At 56.5% G+C, this 21,914-nt stretch overlaps 1 protein-coding gene across 17 annotated transcripts in view; it reads left to right on the forward strand.

Annotated features, from left to right (window-relative positions):
- Window positions 1-21,914, forward strand: part of NFASC (neurofascin) — a 183,187-nt gene that overhangs the window by 140,155 nt on the left and 21,118 nt on the right. For 6 of the 17 annotated variants that reach the window (XM_043568390.1, XM_043568396.1, XM_043568393.1 and 3 more), the window contains 12 exons: window positions 144-268; window positions 1,191-1,235; window positions 2,441-2,542; window positions 2,848-3,045; window positions 3,862-3,932; window positions 5,238-5,460; window positions 7,463-7,578; window positions 9,232-9,436; window positions 10,593-10,715; window positions 11,733-11,906; window positions 14,061-14,075; window positions 19,232-19,465. In XM_043568390.1, the coding sequence (XP_043424325.1) occupies window positions 144-268; window positions 1,191-1,235; window positions 2,441-2,542; window positions 2,848-3,045; window positions 3,862-3,932; window positions 5,238-5,460; window positions 7,463-7,578; window positions 9,232-9,436; window positions 10,593-10,715; window positions 11,733-11,906; window positions 14,061-14,075; window positions 19,232-19,465 (1,631 nt within the window). The remainder of the gene's footprint in view (window positions 1-143; window positions 269-1,190; window positions 1,236-2,440; window positions 2,543-2,847; window positions 3,046-3,861; window positions 3,933-5,237; window positions 5,461-7,462; window positions 7,579-9,231; window positions 9,437-10,592; window positions 10,716-11,732; window positions 11,907-14,060; window positions 14,076-19,231; window positions 19,466-21,914) is intronic. The other 11 variants (XM_043568395.1, XM_043568400.1, XM_043568402.1 and 8 more) reach the window with 7 other exon arrangements.

Genomic DNA, 21,914 nt, shown 5'->3' on the forward strand with positions numbered 1-21,914 from the left:
CCCAGGCCGGCCTGTGACGCTCCCCTCTCTGACTTGCCACCCCCCACTCCAGGGAGAAAGCAGACAGTGCCCGGGGCTCCCCCCCAGCCCCCCACTGTCTGCCCGCTCGCCCTCCTCCCGACCCCTCCCTGGTGCCCTTGCAGGATGAAGAAAGAGGACGACTCCCTGACCATCTTTGGTGTGGCTGAGCGAGACCAGGGGAGTTACACGTGCGTTGCCAGCACTGAGCTGGACCAAGACTTGGCCAAGGCCTACCTTACTGTGCTAGGTAACTGCCACCGCTCACACGCGCTCTGACCTCCCCCCGCCACCCCTTCCCGAGGCCAGAGAAGCCGTGGGCCTTGGACGGCTCCCAGGGCCCTGCCTGTGGTCAGCGGGCTGGTCAGGCACGGCGGTCTCCTGCCATTTGACCTGAGGGTTAGGAAGCTGCTCCTTTCAGAACGTGCTGGGCTGCACACCGTACCTCCCGAGTGGAACCATTAACTCGCCCAAATCCTCAGCTGGAGGGTTCCTGAGCGAGAGAGGGAAGGTGGACAGGGGGTTCTTCTCGTGATCATTTTTACCAACTTCACAGCTGCCTCTCTACCGCTACGCCAGTGAAAACAGTCCATCGTCGAAGCGAGACTGAATTTTGACTTTATTCTGGGAACACCCTCTGCCAGCCTCCCTCCCCCTCCCACCTCCGGTTTCTTGAGGGGATTTCACAGGGCGCGGTGCACTTAGAAAAATGATTCTATCACGTCCTGCCCTGTGTCCGGGCCAGACTGTAAATACTAAGCCATCCTAACCCCAGAGGAAGGTAGCCTTTCCCATCCAGGGAGGCACATCCCCTGGTGTCGCCTCATCACCTCTGTCCTCTTTCTGGGTGTCCCTTTGCCCCTGCTGTTGGTCCACCCTGTCTCTTCTGCGGTGGTGGTACACAGCTGCCGGGGATGGTGGTTCTAGGCACACGGTGGCACTGGGATGGGAAGGAGACGAGTCCCCCTGCCCCCACGCCAGCCGTGGAGGAAACAAGACGACCTCTATGAGACATGGGGGGGGGGGTCTCCGTGGAAGGGCAGGTGAAGCTGTGCCTTGAACACCTCAGCCCGGGGCAGCTGTTCAAGCCTCGGCCGCCTATTCCCATCCTTCTGGAACACCTGTAACCCTGGATAACCTGCTAACCTGGATAACCCGTCTTACCTTTGCAGCTGATCAGGCCACTCCAACTAACCGTTTGGCTGCCCTGCCCAAAGGTAATTCGTACTAATCACGGGACCCTCGCCAGAACCTTCTCTAGGTAGCGGGGAGGGTGGAGCCCGAGGAGGAAGGTGCTACAGGACAGGCTGTGCGGCGCGTAGGCAAGTGGGTAACGCTCCCCACTCCCCAGGGTCCCGCTCGCACCTCCCAGCCCCGCCGCAGCCCTACTCCGGGCTTCCCATGCTTTTCGCAGGTGAGGCTGCTGTTCCACCCCATCCCCTACTTGTGGCCACGCTCACCGCTTCCTGGTGGTGGCCCGTTCTGTCCCCACAGCTTTGGCCGCAGAAGCGTGTAGGCTGCTGTCGGGAAGGCCCACCCGCTTCAAGTTCTCCGTAGGCCCATCTCGTTCGCGGCCTCTCCACATCGGCTGCTATGTACCTATTCACACTCTGCATTTACACGTGTGCACACAAACACGAACGTGGGCTCGGGTGACTCACCTTCCGGATCCTCCCAGCAACCAGCCAAAATCTAGAAATAACTGGGTCGAGGAGCCAGGGTGGGGAAACAGCATGCGTACCACACCGGTCAGGGGTGAGGTAGCTTTACCCCCCGGGCCAGGATGGCCCTCACACCCACTGAGGAAATCCGGTGAGACTGGAGCCCCCAAAGGTGCCTCCCCCACCCCTGTTTGGATGTTTGCGGGGCGCTTCTGTCCTGCTGTCCACCACTGAAACTTCTAGACTAAGTCCCTGTCTCCTCCCTGGCCCGGTCCTCTGCCTTTGTCCCTCCCCTGCGCCTAACCGGTCTGCCTCACTCAGCACTCCACACACCCTCCCAGACCCCTGCCCCCTCAAAGCCTTGGCAGAGTAGAAGGTAATTATCCAGAGAAAAGGAGACAAAACCCCACACTTCCTCGCCAGCTTTCCCAAGGGTCACAAGCATGGGTCTCGTGAAAAGGGCAGCATTTTCCAAACACTTGCACCCAAGAGTATCCGCAGAAATGGGATAGGTCGGTCCCAGTTCTCTCTGTGCCCTACATCCTTTGATGCTTTTGGGGTGGGGGTGGAATTTGGAGTCTCCTCTTTGTTCTGCCTCGGCCCCCTGAGGGAATGGGGCAGGCCAGGGTTGATTCCTGCTGGCGGTGACCACAGCCCATCAGGGACCCGTCATAGGACAGTGTCCAGGGCTGGGGCCAGCACAAGGACGGGACGCCTCTAACCGGGGAGTCCTGCGTGCTGTGTTCTTCCTCTACTGCCAGGACGGCCGGACCGACCCCGGGACCTGGAGCTCACCGACCTGGCCGAGAGGAGCGTGAGGCTGACGTGGATCCCAGGGGACGATAACAACAGCCCCATCACAGGTCAGCCAGGGGCCCCGCGCTCCGATCCAGAAGCGAGGGAGGGATGGCAGCCTGGTCTCTGGTAGCAGCCGGAGGCTTTGACCGGGTCTCTGGTCCTGCCTCTGTCCCACTTGACACGTGCCCTGGGCTGTTCCCAGAGCACACGGAGGCCTCGGTTCCCCTTTCGGTGTCTTGGGAGGAATCTGCGCGTGCCTTTGCCCACCCAAGGGAGATGATAAAGACTAGCGGAAACCACGAGGGAGTACTTGGCAGAAGAACTCTGCTAGCTCAGCTCCCAAACAGCACCGTCTTCCTTACCCCCTCAGACTACGTCGTCCAGTTCGAAGAGGACCAGTTCCAGCCGGGGGTCTGGCATGACCATTCCAAGTTCCCGGGCAGCGTCAACTCCGCCGTCCTCCAGCTGTCCCCATACGTCAACTACCAGTTCCGGGTCATTGCCATCAACGAGGTGGGCAGCAGCCACCCCAGCCTCCCCTCCGAGCGCTACCGAACCAGCGGGGCGCGTGAGTACCCGAGGGCGGACGGACCAGGCGCTGAAAACAGGTGCCCTGAGGTCAAACGGAGTTCCCCCAGTTCCTGGCCGCAGGAACGAACGTGGGCGGGTTATTTGACGTCTCCGAGGTTCGACCTCTTCATCGGGGGAATAGCGGCACCTCCTCCCTCACGGGGCTTTCGTTTGAAAATGCGGTTTGGGTACTTCCCACGATGCCTGGCATCTAGTGAGCACACAGCAAATGTTGGCTGTGATGTCTTATTATTACTAACATCCTTAATAATTCTTGGTGATCTGCCTTAAAGGGAAATGCAAGGGCAGAGATTTGCAGTAGAAATAGGTAATCCGGTGTTATGTCAGATTTCTTTTCCTATCCCACTTGGGGTCGTGTTTAGATTTCTGAAAACACACCAGCTCATTGAGCATGGGGCTGCTCCCCCAAAATGTTAAATGCCGGGGATAAACCAGTCTGGTATTAAATTTAGTAGATAATCCACGAAGGGGATAATCCACATTGAGTTAGCTGTCTGGACCATCCAAAGTATGGAAAGCCTTATGATAAATGCCGTCTGGCGAGGGATTAAAATTCAAAAGAAATTAGCGCTGCTTGTAGGGGCAGGGGGTTAAGTCTTAGCTAGGAAGGCACGTCATACACATGAGAAAACAGCAGAGCGAGTTCAGTTGCCTGTGGGATAGAGCGTGGAGAGATGCTGAGAAAAGACAGAACACAGAAGGGACGGGTCGGGTGGGAGGGAGAGAGTTTGGTGGCTCACTGTGCTCTGGTGAAGCGAATTGGACTTGAACTTTGCATCCATTTGGGTTCCAGCCCCTGAGTCCAATCCCGCCGACGTGAAGGGAGAAGGGACCAGAAAGAACAACATGGAGATCACGTGGACGGTAAGGGTCCCTCCCAGTCCCCCGTCTTGATGGGCCTGCTCTCTTGGCCTTGAGCACCTGGAAGCCCTTGCTCTCGACACCCCTGAGAACCCAAGGCCACTCTCCGCACCGGACATCCAGAAAGCAAACAGGAGCACGTCTAAAAGCAAGATTTAAGACAGGAGGAAGGAGCAGGGGTGACCAAGGAACATAGCTCGTCTGGCAAAATCAGAGAGAGTACCAGCAGACATAAAATGGACTACTCTCTAGAAGAAGGGGGGGTTTAGGTTGGATTCTAGAAAAGATTTAGCCTAAACGTGTATACCTAGCTTTGGCGTGTTCTGGGGCCCTCCCACTGGAGCTGGTTGGGGTTAGAAGGAAGACCAGTATCCGAGGTTCTTTCAGTGCAGGCTTCCTTTTGGTCCAGGAATGAACTAGATGAAATAAAAGCTTCCCTCCGGGCCAGGGTTGAAAAAAATCCCATCTTCGTTTTGGCTCACCGACTATATTTTCCAAACCAAAGTTGGGATATGTGGTCTCCAAATGACTTTTGCTGCAAACCACTTCCAAGTCTGCGAGGTGCACGTTCAGCCATTGAAATATTAACATTTCTGTGCTGCCACCATGAGTAACAGAAGCAGGGAGATATAGTGTTGGGGATGATGGCCATCCCCATCGTTCTGAGGGCTCGGCCTCACAGCAGCCCTGGCAGCTGGGCTGAGCCCAGATTCAAGACACTGGGCTCATCTTCAGGACCTTGCAAGGACTGGCTCTTGGTCTACAGCTCTGTAGTGTGGGCTCCCAGGGGACCAATTCCTGGACCATGCCCTCAGGGAACAGAGAAGGGTGTTGCACCCACCGTTAGCTGCTGGGAACGACAGGATAGTCACACATGGATTTGGTAGAACCCAAGTCAGTTCTGGAATTTTGAGTTCAGTGGCAGCAGGCATGCTGTGGCTAAACCACAACTCATCCCTCTCTGACTTTAGAGAGTATCATGTTGTTTCCTTGTTTTGTTCTTACTGATCCGTCACAGGAGAGTCCTGTTGAAACTACAACGTTGGCTCCCTGTGCACATGCAGATGTGGGTGGCTCTGGGAGTCAGAGTGACTAGGTCTTGGGCGAAGCCTGTCACAGAAAATCTACATGCACCTGAATTCATAGGACTCTGGCTTTCGGGGACTCAGTGTGGGGGTGGCACACCCTCCCAGGGCTTCGAGGGAGCCAGTGCTGTGCAGATGGGGGCAGCGTGCCTGGCACAGAAGGAGAGCGCAGGCTGTGGGCGGGTCTGGGCTCCACCCTCGCCTTCAATTTCTCCCCTCTCAGCCCATGAATGCCACCTCTGCCTTTGGCCCCAATCTGCGCTACATCGTCAAGTGGCGGCGGAGAGAAACCCGAGAGACGTGGAACAACGTCACAGTGTGGGGCTCCCGCTACGTGGTGGGGCAGACGCCTGTCTACGTACCCTATGAGATCCGGGTCCAGGCTGAAAATGACTTTGGGAAGGGCCCTGAGCCAGACACTGTCATCGGCTACTCCGGGGAAGATTGTGAGTACCCTCCCTCATGCGCTAGCAAGGACCCTCCCAGCCTGGCTGCGCAAGGCCAGCCTCACAGACCAGGAACCTCAGGGTGGGTCATAGGGCCTTCCGAGAACATCCTGGGAGGACCTTCGGTTCCCCGGAAAGAGAAATCCCCTATGGTGAAGTCGGGCAACAGGCCCCTTGTAAATGTCAGGAGCAGAAATGTCATCACACAATTGCTAGTTAGAATTCTTGAACATCATCACGTGGTCCAATGCTCCCATTTTATGGATGTGAACCCTGAGGCCTTGCGAGGGAACAACCTTGCCATTATTACACAATAGCAGATGTCAAGCTGGAAAATAGAAGCCGGGCCTTCGAATCTACCTTACTGCCAAGCCTTGCTAGTGCCAAGACTTCGGGACTCTCCCTCCCAAAGAGCCATAATTAGACTCCTCCGCAGGAAGCAGGGCCCCAGGCCAGACTCCTTCTTGGCTCCCCAGGGGAGACCTCAAGAAATGCAGACGGTCTCCAGAGGCTTAATCTGGAATGATCCAGACCAGCCACCTGCTGGCATCCCCAGTGTTGCTCTTAACCTTCAGAATTGGCTTACAAAGAGAAGTTCTTTGGAGGCTAGCCTCAGTGAACCAACAAGTTTCTGGGCATGTACGTGGAAGTATATACCCGGCTTTTAAGACAGCAGTGGCCTCCTTGTCCACAGCACGTCAATTCAGTAGGCTGCTGAGCAAAGCAGGGGGGTTGGTGGCGCCCCTCCCAGTCAGGGCGATCCATGCCCTCGTGGGTCTGCGTCTGCTCCCAGAAAAGATCACGTAGGTGGACGGGGTGACCAGAAGGAAGGGAAGAGGAGAGTCTCGGGGAGTTGCAAGGGCCAATACTGGGGTCAAGAGTCGAGCCAGTGTTGTGTGTCACAGTCAGATGGAAAGAAGTGAGGGTTGGGCCCCGGGCCCCACTTTCCTGGACCCACTTGGGAATGAGTGGAGGGTATCAGCAGGCTCTCTGTCCATCCTGCTCCTCGTCTTTGTGGTGGCAGACACTTCCAGACAGGACACTGGCAGGAACTACTGGCTGGTGAGTATGGACTAAGCAGGGTCTAGTCGTGAACTTCATGGACCTGCCCACAGTTTCCATTGCACCTGCCCACCCCCGAGGGCTGTGCTCTGCTGGAGGAGGTGCGGGGAGGGGGGGTGGGAAGGGGGCAGAACAGCTTTGGCAGCAAAGTGCAGAAAATGGAGGCAAGAATCAGTCATGAGGGAGGGGTGGGTCTTCTTCAGGTAGTCAAGTGTCAGAATCCCGTCCTGAACTAGGTTAGGGCATCTTCGTCTATGGGTGATGTCTCCTGCAGGGTCCTGGTAGGAAACAAATGTCACTCAAAGGGGACTGTCTCTAATGTGAGGACAGGGTTCAGGAACCACGCTGCCCACTGGGCTAGCAACAGCAGAACCCCAGTATAACACTCTGAGCCTTGAAGGGTCAGGGGACAGGTGAGTCCCCACAACCAGGACTGCCCTTGGATAGAAAAGTACACCACCGTCAACCTGAGCCCCGCAGAGAGGCAGGCAGGGGACTAGGTACCCACCCTCCCTCTCCTCCTGCCCTGGGGTCTCCTATTGAGCTCTCCTATTGAACAAACCCTTCCAGAAGCCTGGGAACAAGGGGGCCAGCTGACACGGTCCGGAGAGGGTAGCCTGCTGGGACACAGAGCAGGGAAGGGTAGCACATGGGATGAAGGGGCAAATGGGGGCTCCCAGCATCTGAGAGTAGCAAATAATTGCCTTCGAAACATGTAAGTGGATCCCTCCCACCAAGATGGCCACCCTTTTGCCCTGGCCTTTCCCCCACTCCCGCAAGTGCAGCCTCATGGAGCAGTCATAGCCCCCGCCCTCATGGAATACCCAGTGTCTAGAGTGGGGTGGAGGCACAGGCCGGCAGAGAACAAGTCCGAGGGGACCCTAGAGTCCAGGGGCCAGCCCCGCTTGTATAACCAGTTCTCTGTCCCAACACATTGCAGATCCCAGGGCTGCGCCCACTGACGTTAAAATCCGAGTCCTGAACAGCACAGCCATCAGCCTTCAGTGGAACCGCGTCTATCCCGACACGGTGCAGGGCCAACTCAGAGAGTACCGAGTGAGGAAACCCGCTCTCAGCCCCGCCTAACCACCCAGCTTGCTAACCAGGGCAAGGGGGTAGCAGACGCGGGCCATGAGATCCTTGGAAGGGGTCCTAGGGATAGTTTTTAGATCCAGAGTTGATTCACGAAGATGATGTCTAGTGTTAGCGGTTCAAAAATACACCCAGGAAAAAATTACCAGGTGTGGCCTGCAAGAAATGTGCTGACGGTTCTGCTCGGCAGAAAATCACGGGAAGGGTGGTGGGTCGGGGTTGGCCCTGCGTAGCACGTTACTCTTCTCGTATATGTGTGAGCAGGCACACATGTATCTTAGGAGCAGTGTTGAGGCACCCCTGAGCTACACTCCTCCCCTCTCCGAATGGCCCCCGCTGGGCTGCTTGCCTCACCCAGTCTGCTTTCATGAAACCCCAGCTAACAGGGAGAGCCACCAAAGACCTTCCCTGTTGTCTCAGCCAACTCGGGATTATCCAGCGTATGGATTATGAAGGCCCTCGGCTTCTCCTGGTCTCCCTGCCTGTGAGCAATTTCTGCTCACTGGTCTCTCCTCTTAGAAAGGGTAGGCCGAGGTGCGGAAACGGGAGAGAAGACCCAGGCTCTGCCAGGCTCTCCCTTACTTTATTTAAAAGTTGCCCGGGAAGTGACGGAGGCTGTAGGCAGGGGACAGTTCACGTTCTGTGACTTAGAGGTCATTGAGAGTTGGCTGATGGACAACTGGGGGCAGAATGGAGGGAACCCGTCTCTTTTGCAGACATGAATTTGGTAGGTAGGGGAAAGAGGCAAGAGGATATATACACTTGAACGAGCTCTTCCCCAGCATTTGACTTGCACTCTTTACCTACTTGCCTGGAGGCTTTCTTGGCTAAAGCTCCCATTGGGCCCCCTTCTTAAGTGTGGATTTCCTGCTTCCTTTGCCATTGGAGGCCCAGGTGACGCTGGTGTGGCAGCCTGACCTGGGCCTTCTTACCTACTGCTAACTGTTCCTTGTGTCCCAAACTCTCTCGACTCTACTTATAACACTTACCACCTTCTGAAGGCCATCCCGTCCAAGCTCTTAACAGCCTGGCGTCCCCTGACTTGGACATGTGTCTATCCCATTCTAAAGGTCTTCAAACAATATTAAAAGAAAACGTTTGACTTCAAAGGATTAAATCAGCTCTCGTATTCAGACTTCTGGGGGTAGCCTGTTACTTTTCAACTTCCGCTTCCTGCCGATCTAAACCATACTAATCCAACTCAAGGTGATGTGGTCTTTGAGCACAGAAGAGAGCTTTCCATGCCGGGACCCTGGGCTCATATTTGTGGTTCCGGCATGGACTCCCTGAGCAACTTGTTCCCAGCTTGGAAATAAGTCTCATGATGGACCATCGCCATCAGTAACTTTGGCCAACCTGCCTAACCCAGAGAGGCCATGTGGCTCAGAAAACGATTGAACCCGAAACACCCATTTCTTGTTTCGCATCAACTCTTACTCGCTAGTGGCTGATGAACAGGGCTTCTAAGGCCGCTCCCCCAGCCCTAGGGGGACTGATGAGGGCATTTGGGATTCGGAGCCCGTGGCAAGCAAAGGGAAGACCGGTCACTACCATCGGCACTAACAACTAACCCGCTCCACCTGACCGTCCCCTCACCGGCCTGCCTCTGTCCCGAAGGCCTACTACTGGAGGGAGAGCAGCTTGTTGAAGAACCTGTGGGTGTCTCAGAAGAGGCAGCAAGCCAGCTTCCCCGGTGACCGCCCCCGTGGCGTGGTGTCCCGCCTCTTCCCCTACAGTAACTACAAGCTGGAGATGGTTGTGGTCAATGGGAGAGGCGATGGGCCTCGCAGTGAAACCAAGGAGTTCACCACCCCGGAAGGAGGTAGGTGTGACCCACAGCTCTTCGGGGTGGGGCAGGACCAGGGTAGCACGTCCAGGCGGGCCTGGAGCAGCCCCCAAGTGACTTGGCCGGACATTACAAGGTGACCTCTGCACGACTCCGAGAAGCTGATGTCCCGCGAGCCGAGCGGCTCCTGCCATTCCCGCAGCATGCCAGCACCTCCAGGGTGGCCTGCCCTGACAGGACATCGTGTCTCAAGAGAAGACCTGTGCCGTCTGCTGACCGCATTCCAGACAGGCTGGTAGACTGACCCCCGCAAAGGTGCTGGGGGAGCCTGGGCTACCCCCACCTCCAGAGGCCAAAGCACGGTCACCCTGCCCGCCGGAAGCACCCAGGACCTTCAGAGCTCTCTCGGCACTGTAAATCCAGAAGCTTCCATCGGGATAGCTGGTCTGTGTGCACAGTGGCCCCGCAGGGGGCGCCCTGATGCTGGTTCACGATCCGCCTGCTCCTGGGAGGCAGATGCCTGCGAAGCTTATCGGCTGGGCATTTGCTTTGCCCTCTTCCATTTCTCCCCCTCCCTTTTAACTGCTTTCCCCCCATTTTTCTTCTCTTCCTCCTTCTTCGTTCTTCTCTCTTGTTTTCTTTATTCCTATCTGTCCCAGCCCCTCATTTTCTCTTCATCTTCGGCCTCTCCCCGTCCCTCCCGCTCCTGGTGCCCTGTCCGTGGATCCCATCTTGGGTTTCTTTCTCCTCACCCCTGCACCCCGCATTCCCGGCTCGGAGCCTGGCTGCTGCTGGCACCCAGCGGTGAGCATCCTTGTCTGAAGCCTAGGAACCACAGCCTCTGTGCCAAACAGCTGTGGTTGGTCCCCTGCCAGCTGGAAGGTATCTTTGCAGGAGCAGAGCCTAACGTGTGCCGGATCCACAGTGGTTGTTAAAGGAAAACTCGACTGACCTCTTCCCCGTTTAAACCGAGTCTGAGCCATGCTTGTCCTAAACTGGGGGAAGCAGCATCCTGGATGGGGCGGTGGGCTTTGGCCCCCTTGTGGTTCCGATGGGTTCCGGCGTGACAGTTATCCTGCCTGGGCGTTGCCCAGAGGTCAACACCTTCATGCTTGTGCTTTGTTTTTGTGTGCTTCCTCATCCTGCCTCCCCCCTCCCCCTCATCTCCCCTGCCCTCTCCTCCTTCCCCAAGTACCCAGTGCCCCCAGGCGTTTCCGAGTCCGGCAGCCCAACCTGGAGACTATCAACCTGGAATGGGATCATCCAGAACACCCCAATGGGATCCTGATCGGATATACTCTCAAATACGTGGCCTGTACGTTCCGCCCTTTTTTTCTCTTAATCTGGGAATCGGAAACCCCATTCTCACCAACCCTCGAAGGAATCGAGGCAGGAAGCCTATGGGTGCAAAGGGCACTGCAGAGGGATAGAGGCACCTGGGAGAAGTTCCCCATGCGATTAGGAGAGGCAGGCGAGACCGAGGGAGCTCCTGGTCTAATGAGGGGTGCAAGTCGGCCCCTCAGGGATCTTAGGGTCTCCGACACCCAGCAGTAAGTCTAGGAGAGACAGTTTTGACCTCCTCCGATGGGGCAGACTACATGCAAGGGAATCCACACGACCCTTGGGGACACCAAACAAGGTGTCATTTATGTTAAGGCAGCTGTATATAGAGCGACTCCGTCAAGAGCCCGAGTAGGGAAGACCTGACCTTAAGAGCTCAGTGTCACCATGCAAGGACAGGGGTGTCATTACATTTGAAAAGCTGTAAGCCTTCTAAAGTAGGTGATGTTGTACCGCATCGGGAAGCTCAGAGGGCCAGGTGTGGTGCGGTTGACGATTTTAGTAGCCAACTGTGTGCTTCTGTGCGGTTCTGAATCGATCTCTGGACCTGACCGTCCCCCTTTGAGGTATAGCGAATAGGCCTTTTACAGAGGAGGCATTAATGATCAAAAGCTCTAGTGGTTGTGCCCTCGTTCTGTTTGAAAGGAAGAAAGGAACTCAAGTTTTGTCCTTGTTGAAAAGGCCTGGGGATTATAAACTAAATCTTTCAGCATCAGCCACATACCTTTGCAGTGAGCTGGAGATAATGAGATCAGTGAAAAAGCATTAACCCTGGTGTGTCATCGGAGGGAGAGACGGAGGGGTCTCTCCCAGCGCTCTGCCCTTAAACCCAAATCCCCTACCCCCCCCGGGTCATTAAGGTTTCGGGGCAGGTCCCACATGTGCCCTCTCCAGCAGAGTCGGGAAGGCTTTCTCCTCCCAGCTGCAGATTGTACAACCCACCACGGTCAATGTTGCTGAAGTTCAATTCCACTTACCTATCTCTCCCCAGTTAACGGAACCAAATTAGGAAAGCAGATAGTGGAAAACTTCTCTCCCAATCAGACCAAGTTCACGATGCAAAGAGCAGACCCCGTGTCGCGCTACCGCTTTACCCTCAGTGCCAGGACGCAGGTGGGCTCTGGGGAAGCAGCCACAGAGGAGTCACCAGCACCCCCGAACGAAGGTAGGTGCATTACGGCGGCCTTGGGGATGAAAGGTCCCAGCTAATTCAGATGCCTAGAGAAACACCCTGACCTGACGGCCTCCTGGGATGGAAAGAAAACAGGGCAGCGGGTCCTCCAGCCCCCAGTAGGATACAAGAGAGCCCGTCTCATATACTGAGAGGTAGGTGCTGGCGAGGTATCTGGAAAACTCACATCTTCTTAGATGGTTGCAGTCAGACCTGATCCCAACTCTGTCTTGATTTTCTCAGCTACTTAACATCTATCACCTTGCCTTCTCTGGGGGAATAAGGAAGAGGGCCTGCTTGCAGCCTGAGCCGAGTGAGTTGTCAGGTCGTGGGGAGGGGGTGGGGGGCGTTGGGAGACAGCCACTGGCCAAGCCAGCTTCTTGAGGCGCAAACGCTCTCAGCTCCTGGCTCCTGGCGTCTTCCAGCGGCAGAGTGCGCCTGCCTGAGACGTCCACTAGAGGGGGCTCCAGGCCCACCTGTGCCCGTGCGGCTCCCGGAACCTCAGGGATGCCAGGCTGCAGAAACCTTGATGTGGCAGACCCTCTCCAGAAGGAGGGGACCCCCTGCCTCTCCAGAGGCACAGTGGGGTATTCAACAGCCATTTCCTGAGCACACGAGGTGTGAGACACTGTGCCAAAAACTACCGCCTAGGAGGAGAGACAGCCACAAGGATATCTGATTGCTGTTCAACATGAGAAATGTTACGTTCAGATGAGGAAAGTCGGTGGCTGTGCAGAGGAGGGGTGAGTCCTGCAAGGCAACACTTCACAGGAGAGGCAGTGAAGCAGACAACAGGTTACCCTGTCTAGTGCTTACCCCAGCAGGCTGAGGTCCGACGGCCTGCCCCTGGCCCGGATGGGACCTCCTGAGTACCCTCTCCCACCCAAGCAGAGCCTCTGCTTCCGTCGCTGGCCCAGGCCTGCTGCCTTGCCCTGGGACCTCACTTTAGCTTCCCAGCAGCCCTGCATTCCTCCCCAGCCCCGCCCCCAGGGCCAGCAGGCCAGTGCTGAGGCAGGCGGGAGAGGGGACAGACAAGCTGGAGAAAGGCTGACAATCCTTCCTGTGTCCCTCTGTGGTCTTGTAAACCAGGAGTGAGCCACCCTATAAGTCCCCCTCCTCGTGTGCTCGTCAAACCCTCTGGACACTCAGGCAGTTTATTCGGGCTGGGGGACTTTGGGCAAGTGGCTGATGTAGTCTTCTTCGCAAAGGCCTGGCCAGACGGGAGAGTGCACTTTCCTGATTGCTTAATTCTATAACGAGCGACATAAAGAGAGCCTCTTGTAACCTCCCCGTTTCCAGCCCAATGCAGAGCATCAGATAAACAAAGCCCCACTGTCCAGCCCTAGCGACCACCACAGGATAAGTTCTGCAGCCCCAGGGGACAAGAGGACAAAGAGAGACTTTCTTCTCAATTTAGGGATTTGCAGTAAATTCAGGAATTCCTTTCAGGGCTCTCAATCCACAGTCGGGTTTCTTATTTCATAAAATACAGCTGTTGGGAAAAAACTAGGATAGCAGACCCTCAGGACAGGAGCCGGGCCTGAGGGCCACAATCTGACGGTTCCCCGGCCTTCCAAGGCTGAAACCGTGTGGGGGAGGGTTCGCGAAATAGGCTCGCCCCTCCTCCATCCACCCCAACCCTATACACCATCATCCCCCAAAGGTCTACAGGAACCATCCTTTCTACGGGGGTTGGTGGCCTGCTATGCCACCTACACCTTATGCCCTCAATTCTTGGCATGATGGAAGGGCCACCCAGCCTGCTTCATAAAGATCAGCTGAGCCAGGGAAGGATGCACCCTGGAGGAAAGAGCTGGGAACAAACCACTCTAGACTGTCCCTGCGGCCACCTCCTAGATGATAGTCTTGGAGTGGAGGTGGAATCAGAGTGTATTAGAAAGGTCTCCCAGATCCCGGTGGAAATTTTCTGTAGGAACATACCAGGCCCCAGGGAAGTTGAACATGAGCCCTGGACACCAGTTGGCATCCTCGGGGCAGTAGCCAGCACCTGGCCACACTGTCTGGGTCAGGTTTGAGCCAGACGCTCCTCTGCCTGCTTGTCCCGTGGTTTCACCTGTGCTCTGTTTTGTCTTCCCTCTCTCATCCTTTCTCCCTCTCTCTGGCCATCTTGGGCGCTGTGTTCTGAAGCTACTCCAACCGCAGGTACCGTACCAGCAGCAGAGGTAATGGGCATGGCATGGGACGGTGCAGGCGGAGCCCAGCCCAGCCAGGGTGGAGAAGGAGGGAGAGGCTCGGGATGAAGGCATGCTCCACGCTCACCCTTTCAGTGGTTGGGAAGCCAGACCGGCAAGGAGGATGTGTGTGGGGGAGGGGTCGGAGGAGGTCAAACACCCCCTCTTCCCTTCACTTACTCTTGGCCTCCTGGGATGGCTCAGGAAGGGCCCCCCCACGCACACCTAGGCTCCAGACCCAGTCTCTGCACCTGCAGGTCTCTTAGAAGCTGAGTGATTACTTCCCCTGACCCACCTGGGCCCTCGCCTAGGCTTGGCATCTCAGAACGCAGAGAGAGGGTCCACAGCCCTTGGGTGGCCAGCTGTGCCCCTCGAAGGAATGCTGCACCATGAATGAGAGCAGCTGGCCCCAGTCTGCTGGTCAGGCTGCCATCCCCTGAAAGGGTGACCTACGGGTGAGCACGCTGTGCATGCCGACCACGCATGCTGCATGGGGGCCCGGCACCAGCCCTGCCATCTACCATGGGTTCTGGTCAGCGACGACGAGTGAGCTTGTCCTTGGATAGGGCCAGGTGCTCCAGGACCTGGCGTCTTAGCGGGCACCACGGGCTGGTTGTTTCCTCGCCCCTTAGAAGCCCAGCTTCTCAGATTTTTCAGCATTAAGAACAGCCTCCACTCTCAGGGTCCGGGAGGTAAAGGCACAGCAGAAGGGAGGAGCGGGCAGGCAGGTCCCGGCTTAGGAAATGACCTGCTAACCACATGGCTCCTCTCAAGCCCTCATGTTGTGGGTTCGAGGACACCAGAGGGCGCGTCACCACCACAGAAGGCCTGTCCTCAAGCTGGAGAAGCTAGGCAGGGGACCCCAGGGTTCCTTCCCCCCGCCCTCCTCAGAAGCTGAGGACAAGGCTCACCCTGGCAGAGCAAAGGCTGTGGGGCAGGGAGTCACTAGAGCCTCCTTAAGCTCTTAAGGGGAGGATGGAGAAGCAGGTGAGGAATCTGGGGGTTGGCTTACGGAGGGTTACCTAGTTTGCTTGCCTCCCCGCCTTGACTCATTTATCCCCCACCCCCGTTTTAGGTTGATTCTATTTCTGTTGCACACCCGCTTCCTTCCGTTTGTTTGTTTTGCCAGACCTGTGGGTGGTGTGCCGCCATCATCCCTCCCTCCCCCAGGCCCCTCCTTCCCCCTCCCCCCTCCCCTTCGTCAGCCAAGCTGGTGGGTCCCAGGGCCTCCGCACAGGGTCAGAACTCCTCCTCTGGAATAGGAAGTCGAGAGAGGTCCTGGGCCCGGGGACCGTGGAGAAGGCCATCCTTGTACTCTGGGCATTGTCCTGACTTTCTGACTCAAGTTTGCACACGGGTCTCTTCTGGAACTATTCTAGCAGGTGCTCAGGGTGGCCTAGCAGGCTTAGCGAACACAGAAGGGGAGACTCGAGGCACCAAGAGAATTAGCTTGAAGCTCGTGGGTCAAAGCTCCCAGCCGCCCACCCCCCACCATCACCATCTGGCACCCTGGGACCCAAGGCAGACGGGTCTGGTAGCCTGGGGTCTGCCTTGCTCAGTGAGCACCGTGCCAGGCTGGACTGCCCCTGTCACGAGTGGCCGCTGCAAGGGACAGCGATTGTTCCAAACCCCCTACTTTCCGCTTCCCGTTTAGAAAAGATCCAGGCCCACCGTGGCATGCACAATGAGCTCAGGGGCTCTGTCCCTCTGTCAAGTGTGTTTCCTGGACGCCAGCTTCCACATGACACGCTGGTAGAGGCACATTGCGCTTCTCTGTAAATGAGATGTGCTGATGGCACCAGCTGTTCTCGGCTTTAAATTCATAAGAACCTTCTGCACAATCTGCAGGTGCCAAGCGATGGAGCCCAGGTTCCACATTTTTGACACGGGCCTGTTATCCAGCCCACTGCTCCCTCCCCTCTCCTCTTCCCCAAACCTGGGTGGTTGGGTTTTTTGGTTTGTTTTTTTTTTACCCCAGACTGATCTGTTCATACCTTACCCCGTGAAAATAACCCCTCTCGTGCACCTGTGCCTGTGGTCTCTAAGGACTGCTGCCCATCTGCCCTGGCCATCTGTGATTTGGCCAGGGTAGTCCACGCGCCATGTGGACATGTTTGGACTGAACCTGCCACCTTGGAATGTCTGGAAACTGCTGTCCTCGTCTGTGACTCAGAGCTGCAAATGTTTGGTGGGCAGCCCCGTGGCAGGTTCTGGGGTCAAGGCTGGTGCTCTCCACCGATCACTGACGGACATAGTGCACAGAATTATGGTTCTCCAGCCCATAATTCCTGCTGTAACTAGAGATGCCCTCTTAGCCCAGCAGCATGCCTGTCCAGCCTGTGGGCCACTCTGTCTCTAAGCCCCTCTGTCCTCTACCCGAACCCCACCCCAGGGGACGAAATCCTCTAGATCCCCTTTGACCTGAGCGCTGGACGGTTTCCCCGTGAAAACCTGCCTTCCCCTCGCGCCTGTAGGAGCCTCCAACAACTCACTCACCTGACCCAGAGCCTTTCCTTTTCGCCTCTGCCCTCCCTGTCTGGCCCTGTCCGGCCATGGGACAATAGATGCAGCTAATGAATGGGCCAGAGAGAACACCGATTTGCCAGCTGTGACCTCAGCCAGCTGGGGCTGCCTCCTCCATGGTGACTCCAATGACGGGCACCCTCTGGGAGGGCGCCTGGGAGACCACTCCTTGCCTCTTGTCCCCCTCTCCCTAATACCCCAGGGCTGCTGCCGCTGAGCTGAAGGAAAAGCATTTAGGTCAGTAATGCTTCGTCAGTAACGCTTCCTTCTGGTCACGCTTGGTGGAAGGAGCCATTGAAGGACAGGGACAAGACAGTGCAGCATCCTCAAAGTCATTTCCTGTTCTTGTCTCTGACGAGCAGGGCCCTCACCTAGCCTCTCTTAGCGTCTCTGTCTCTAAAGCTCTCGGAGGACGGCCCCGGGGAGGTGCGTGCGAGCCTAGCTGTGGGCCTGTGGGATGTAGTGTGTGTGTCTCCACTTCACAAGAACTAAGGGGCACATGAGTGTGTACAGCTTTAGGGGGAAATGACATTGATTCAGGGGGCCCCGGAAATGCAACACCACTGCCCAGGTCTGCGCTACACAGAGTGGGATAAGTTTAAGTCAAAAGGAGCGTCTTCCCAAAGTTTTTTGATGATGCCTTTTAAGTGGTCATAGAAAAGGGGGGGCCCTGCGAACACTGTACTTGCCAGAAATTATTGGAAAATACCCTGTTGAGGAGGAAGCAGATCAGAGAAAGACCTGCCCCGATGGGCAAGATAGCCTCTCAGGTTTCCTTCCTGCAGCACAGAGCAGCAGGAAAAGTCCATGTGTGTCCACGGCACAGGACCTGCAAGGGGCCAGCTCTGGGAGAGAGCTGACCTTGGCCTTGTGGATCTCTCAGGCTTTTCCGTGTGTCTGTCTGTAGGTCTTGGTGAGTGTGATAGGTGAATTCCCTCATGCTGAGTTTTTATAGCACTGAGCTTTCTAGGCCTGGGGCCACCTTGGACCTGCTTCAACAGTGGGGAGGGGGAATGGTCCCCACCCCACACCTTCCCGATGTCTGAGTCGGGAGGTATAGGGAATATAGCACTGCCTGCTTTGACCCTGCCCAGGAACCTTTGGAATGCATGGGACATACTTGGCCAGCCAATGTGACTTGTGCTGTCAGCAGCCTCAGGGTCCGGCACTGCCTCTGATCTTGCAAATAGGGAAGCAGTTGGGATCCCAGAACAGCCCCTCCTTCTCTATGGGGACTTGTAATATTGGACACCCAGGGGAATGAAAGGGCTTTTGTTGGTCAGACTCTTGTTGGAAAGGCCTAGGGTGTCTTCATTCTCCCCTGAGAAAAGCTCCCTGTCACTTGTCTCTCTGGCTCCCTCCCTGCCCTGGCCCCACCCCGGGCAGTGAGCTTATTTTCTTCCTAAACTTCTAGAGATTTAGAGATAGGGCTGGGATGTCGCTATTCCTCCGGAGTTACAAGTGTCTTATATCTTAACATCCCTGCGTTCTGCCCCATAAAGTCGACCCTGATCAGATTACAGGAGATGGCAAGAGGAGACGGGGCTCTGTCTCTGATTTGCCCCCATCATTCTCACACCTCGGCTTTGGCAATATTGGAACGAGAGGGTCGCAGGACAGCCCTTTGGTAGCTGCCATGATCCTCCTGTAGAAGGAAAGCAAGCCTATGGAAGCGAGGTCACGTAGACAGACCTAGTCCCCTGGGGCTGACCAGCGTCGAGGGTAGCTTCGGATGGGAGACGAAGGTGTGAGAGCGAGCAGAGATCTGAACCAATCCCCTGCAGATTTATGCAAAAAAGAAACCCACAAACGTATCTCGCTTGCGTCCTGGGATTTCTCCATCTACCAAGCACAGACTATGCTGTGGCAGCATTAGTGTCCCACCCACGTCCTGATGTGAAGGGGAAACCCAAATGTGCTGGGAGGAGAGGAGTTACTACACGTTCGGGAGGACTATCACTGGGCAGAGAAGAAGGGAGGAGAGGCAGGGCCATGGACTAGAGCTGAGTGCCTGGGGAGGGGTGGACAGTGAGACAGGAGACGCCGGCCACGCCGGGAGGCCGACCTACAGAGTGGGGATTGTTCTCTCTCTGGTTGGGTTTGGGGGTGTCAGAACTCGAGCAGCCATGAGAAAGGGGAATTTGGGAGCGGATGGTTGGGAATGGGAGTCGTCCCGGTGCTCCTGCGGGACACAGCCGGCCACCTGCCCCCCTCCAAGCCTGGAGCTCCAGGGCTGCTGCCTGGCCTGTGTCTGGGTGGCGCTGGCCTGGGACCCCAAGCCGTGCCTGGGGCCGGAGGGACTCGGTGCGGGTCCTTTCCCATCGCCATCCTCACCCTCACCCTCGGCCGGGTGCATGCTGGGCGCTTTGAGCCACACAGACCATGCGAAGAAAATGAAACACGCACGGGGCTTCATTCTCTTCCTCGCCCATGGCTGTGTTCTCTCCCCGTGATCCTCTGACCCGGTCCGTCACGCTTGCGGGGGCTCCCGGGTACCGAGCCCCGTCTCCCCACCGGGCTGCCTGCCTTGCACGCGGGGGCCGCGAGGCCAGGCCGGGGACGCCCGAACCAACCGGACTCGGCTGTTTTACATTTCCCTCCCAGCTCCTCCCACGTTGCCCCCGACTCCGGTGGGTGCGACGGGCGCTGTGAGCAGTACTGACGCTACTGCCACCGCTGCCACCACCGAAGCCACCACAGTCCCCACCATCCCAGGTGTCGCACCTACCACCATCGCCACCACCACCACCGCCGCCACAACTACAACCACTGCCGCCGCCGCCGCCACCACGGAGAGGCCTCCCGCCACCACCTCCGGGACTAAGATGCCCGAATCCGGTACTGCCCACTGTCCCTGCGCCCCGATCCCTCCGCGGGAGGCTCCCCGCGTGGGGGGGGGCGGGTCTGGGATGCCGTTGGCCACCACCGCCCTTTGTTTCCACTTTGAAGGCACACGTGGCGAGGAGTCTCAGTCTGGTAGCCCGGGGGCACGGAGCACCTCGGCCCATCCGTGGGCGGCCCTCCACGCCCCCATTCTAGCCTCAGATCCGTGTTCACAGCGGGCCACGCTCCTCAGGCAGGGTCCCCGGGTCCCGGATGGGAGGGCCGCCTCCACCTCCGTGCTAAGCAGCAGCTTAGGGCTGAGCACCCTGGAAGGGAGAGAGGACGCGCGGGCCTGACCCCGGATAGTTGGCCTGAGAGGGCTTCCTGCCCCGGCCGTGTCGCATTCAGCCCTGCAACATAGACGGCTGAGGCGTGGGGAGCGGCCAGCCCTGCCGGGCAGCTCTGTTCCCAGAACCCTGCTCTTCCCTCATATCGTCTCCCCGCAAAGCACGCTTCCGGCTGCCCCCCGCCCCCTTTTTTTAAAAGAAGAGCTTCCGGGAAAGAGCCTTGCCAGGGAGCCCCATAACGCCCACGCCCCTAGATGCACACCCGAAGGGAGAGTCGCAGCGTTAAGAATTGATTCCAGGGCTGGCTGCTGAGCCCAGAAAATGTGCTGTCCCGTGTGCAGCCAGGCCAGGAAACTCTGTCCTTCCAGCATGAGGAGAACTCCTGGGCAATTTAGCTGTCCCTCTAAGAACCAAGCATCAAACACTCTCATTACCATCCAGGGGAGGGCCTCTAGTTCACAGAGCCCACGGGCCAGCTATAAAATCAGTGTGATGCAGCTGGCAGGGGACGCAGGAGGCATCCAGAGCCCTCCGCCAGCAGCTGTAGGACTGTAGACCCCTCTGCATCCTGGGCAAGTCCCTTTACCTTCCGAGGCCTCACGGCTCAGCACCTGAATGAGGGTGGAGGCTTAATGCACCCTGTGAGTATTGTCTTTAATTCAATTACGTGAGCCCAAAGGGGAGGCGAGTGATACATCGGGGACACGGTGTTCCTCAGGCCTTGAAGGCACGGATTTGCTTTAAAGATACAATATCCAGAATTGAAACAATACGGACTTTAGGAAGACGTTGGCTGAGCAGAAGCCTGGCAGGCCATCAGAAGCTCCCACCGGTAGTTTGGTGTCGGGTGTTCTTTGGGGCCACGATGAGGCATCTTTGCATGCTAGCAGGGCCCTGTGTCCCCGTGAATGCTTGGAGGTCACAGAACAGATGCACAGAGAAGGAAGTAGGGGACTGGACCTTGCCTCCCAGCAGAGTTACTGCCCTCTGGAAAGATCGGCCTTGCTGCCACATAGGACTAGCCCCATTGACGCTCACACGCGACTTCTAACTGTCCAAGACGCCGCAGAGGACCTGCCTGTGCCCCTGAATTTATCTTTAGAGCCTGGGGACACCCCGCAAACATCCTCACTTGCCTCAGTACAGGAGAGTGGTTCTGCCAGCCACGACTTTTTTAACCGTCTTTCAGCTTTTTCATGTCTTATATCTTAGGACCCAATGTTTCCTGAATTTCCTTTCCTTTAGGGTGAAACGGGGCTTTTTATTTGGCCTTAACTTGTCTCTTTCAGATTTCAGGGGATACCCCCTAATTCTCCCTTTCTGGGAGCCCGCAGAACAATCCATGCTTCCTCTCACGCTTTTTGTGTTTTATAGTAATTGATAGCTCTCCTTCTTGGTCTTCCTCTCTGAGCTTTTCAGTTCTTTAGCAGCGGCACTGCCTTCCCCCAGCTCCCACCTCTGTGTCATTCTGCTCCAGTCATGCCCCAGTCTCCACGCCCTTTACGAGAGTCAGATTTGGGTCAGTTATTGTATTGGTGGCCAAACTGTGTAAACCCAAATTCTCTGGCTATTTCCAGGCCCCAGAGCTGAGGAAGAAGAAGCTCAAGTTCCCAAATCATGAGTTCTCATAATTCATTCCCACTAGCAAGAGTCGTGAGATTCCAAGGAGCTGGGATTTGGGGTGGCTTAAAGCCGCCAGTACAGTGGAAACACCTGGCAGATAAGTAAAGAAGCCTATCTTCTGCCCTCCCCATGGAGAATGCCCTGTGGTGCCATCGGTGGAATCTCTTTCTTGGCCCCTCACCTGACATGAATCATTCACCTGGGGCAACCCGCAACTGACAAGGTTGTAGTAGAGAAGGCACCCCCTTTGAAGTAAAGACCAGGAGATCTTTTATCGCTTCCCCAGCCCTGCAGACTCAGTCACATGTCAAATGGATAATGAATAAATGCATCACCAATGTACTCTATTCATTTATATTTGACAAGTGAGTTAGTGACAGTGCCCCCTTGCATGCTAATAAAATATACAGGAGCCACACTTGTAAAGTCTTTGAAATACAAGGCTTCATGCTAGTACTCCACTATTAAATCTTTGCCGGGAAATGGGGTAATCA

Source organism: Prionailurus bengalensis, chromosome E4 (genome assembly GCF_016509475.1).
Source record: "Prionailurus bengalensis isolate Pbe53 chromosome E4, Fcat_Pben_1.1_paternal_pri, whole genome shotgun sequence".
Lineage (NCBI taxonomy): Eukaryota > Metazoa > Chordata > Mammalia > Carnivora > Felidae > Prionailurus > Prionailurus bengalensis.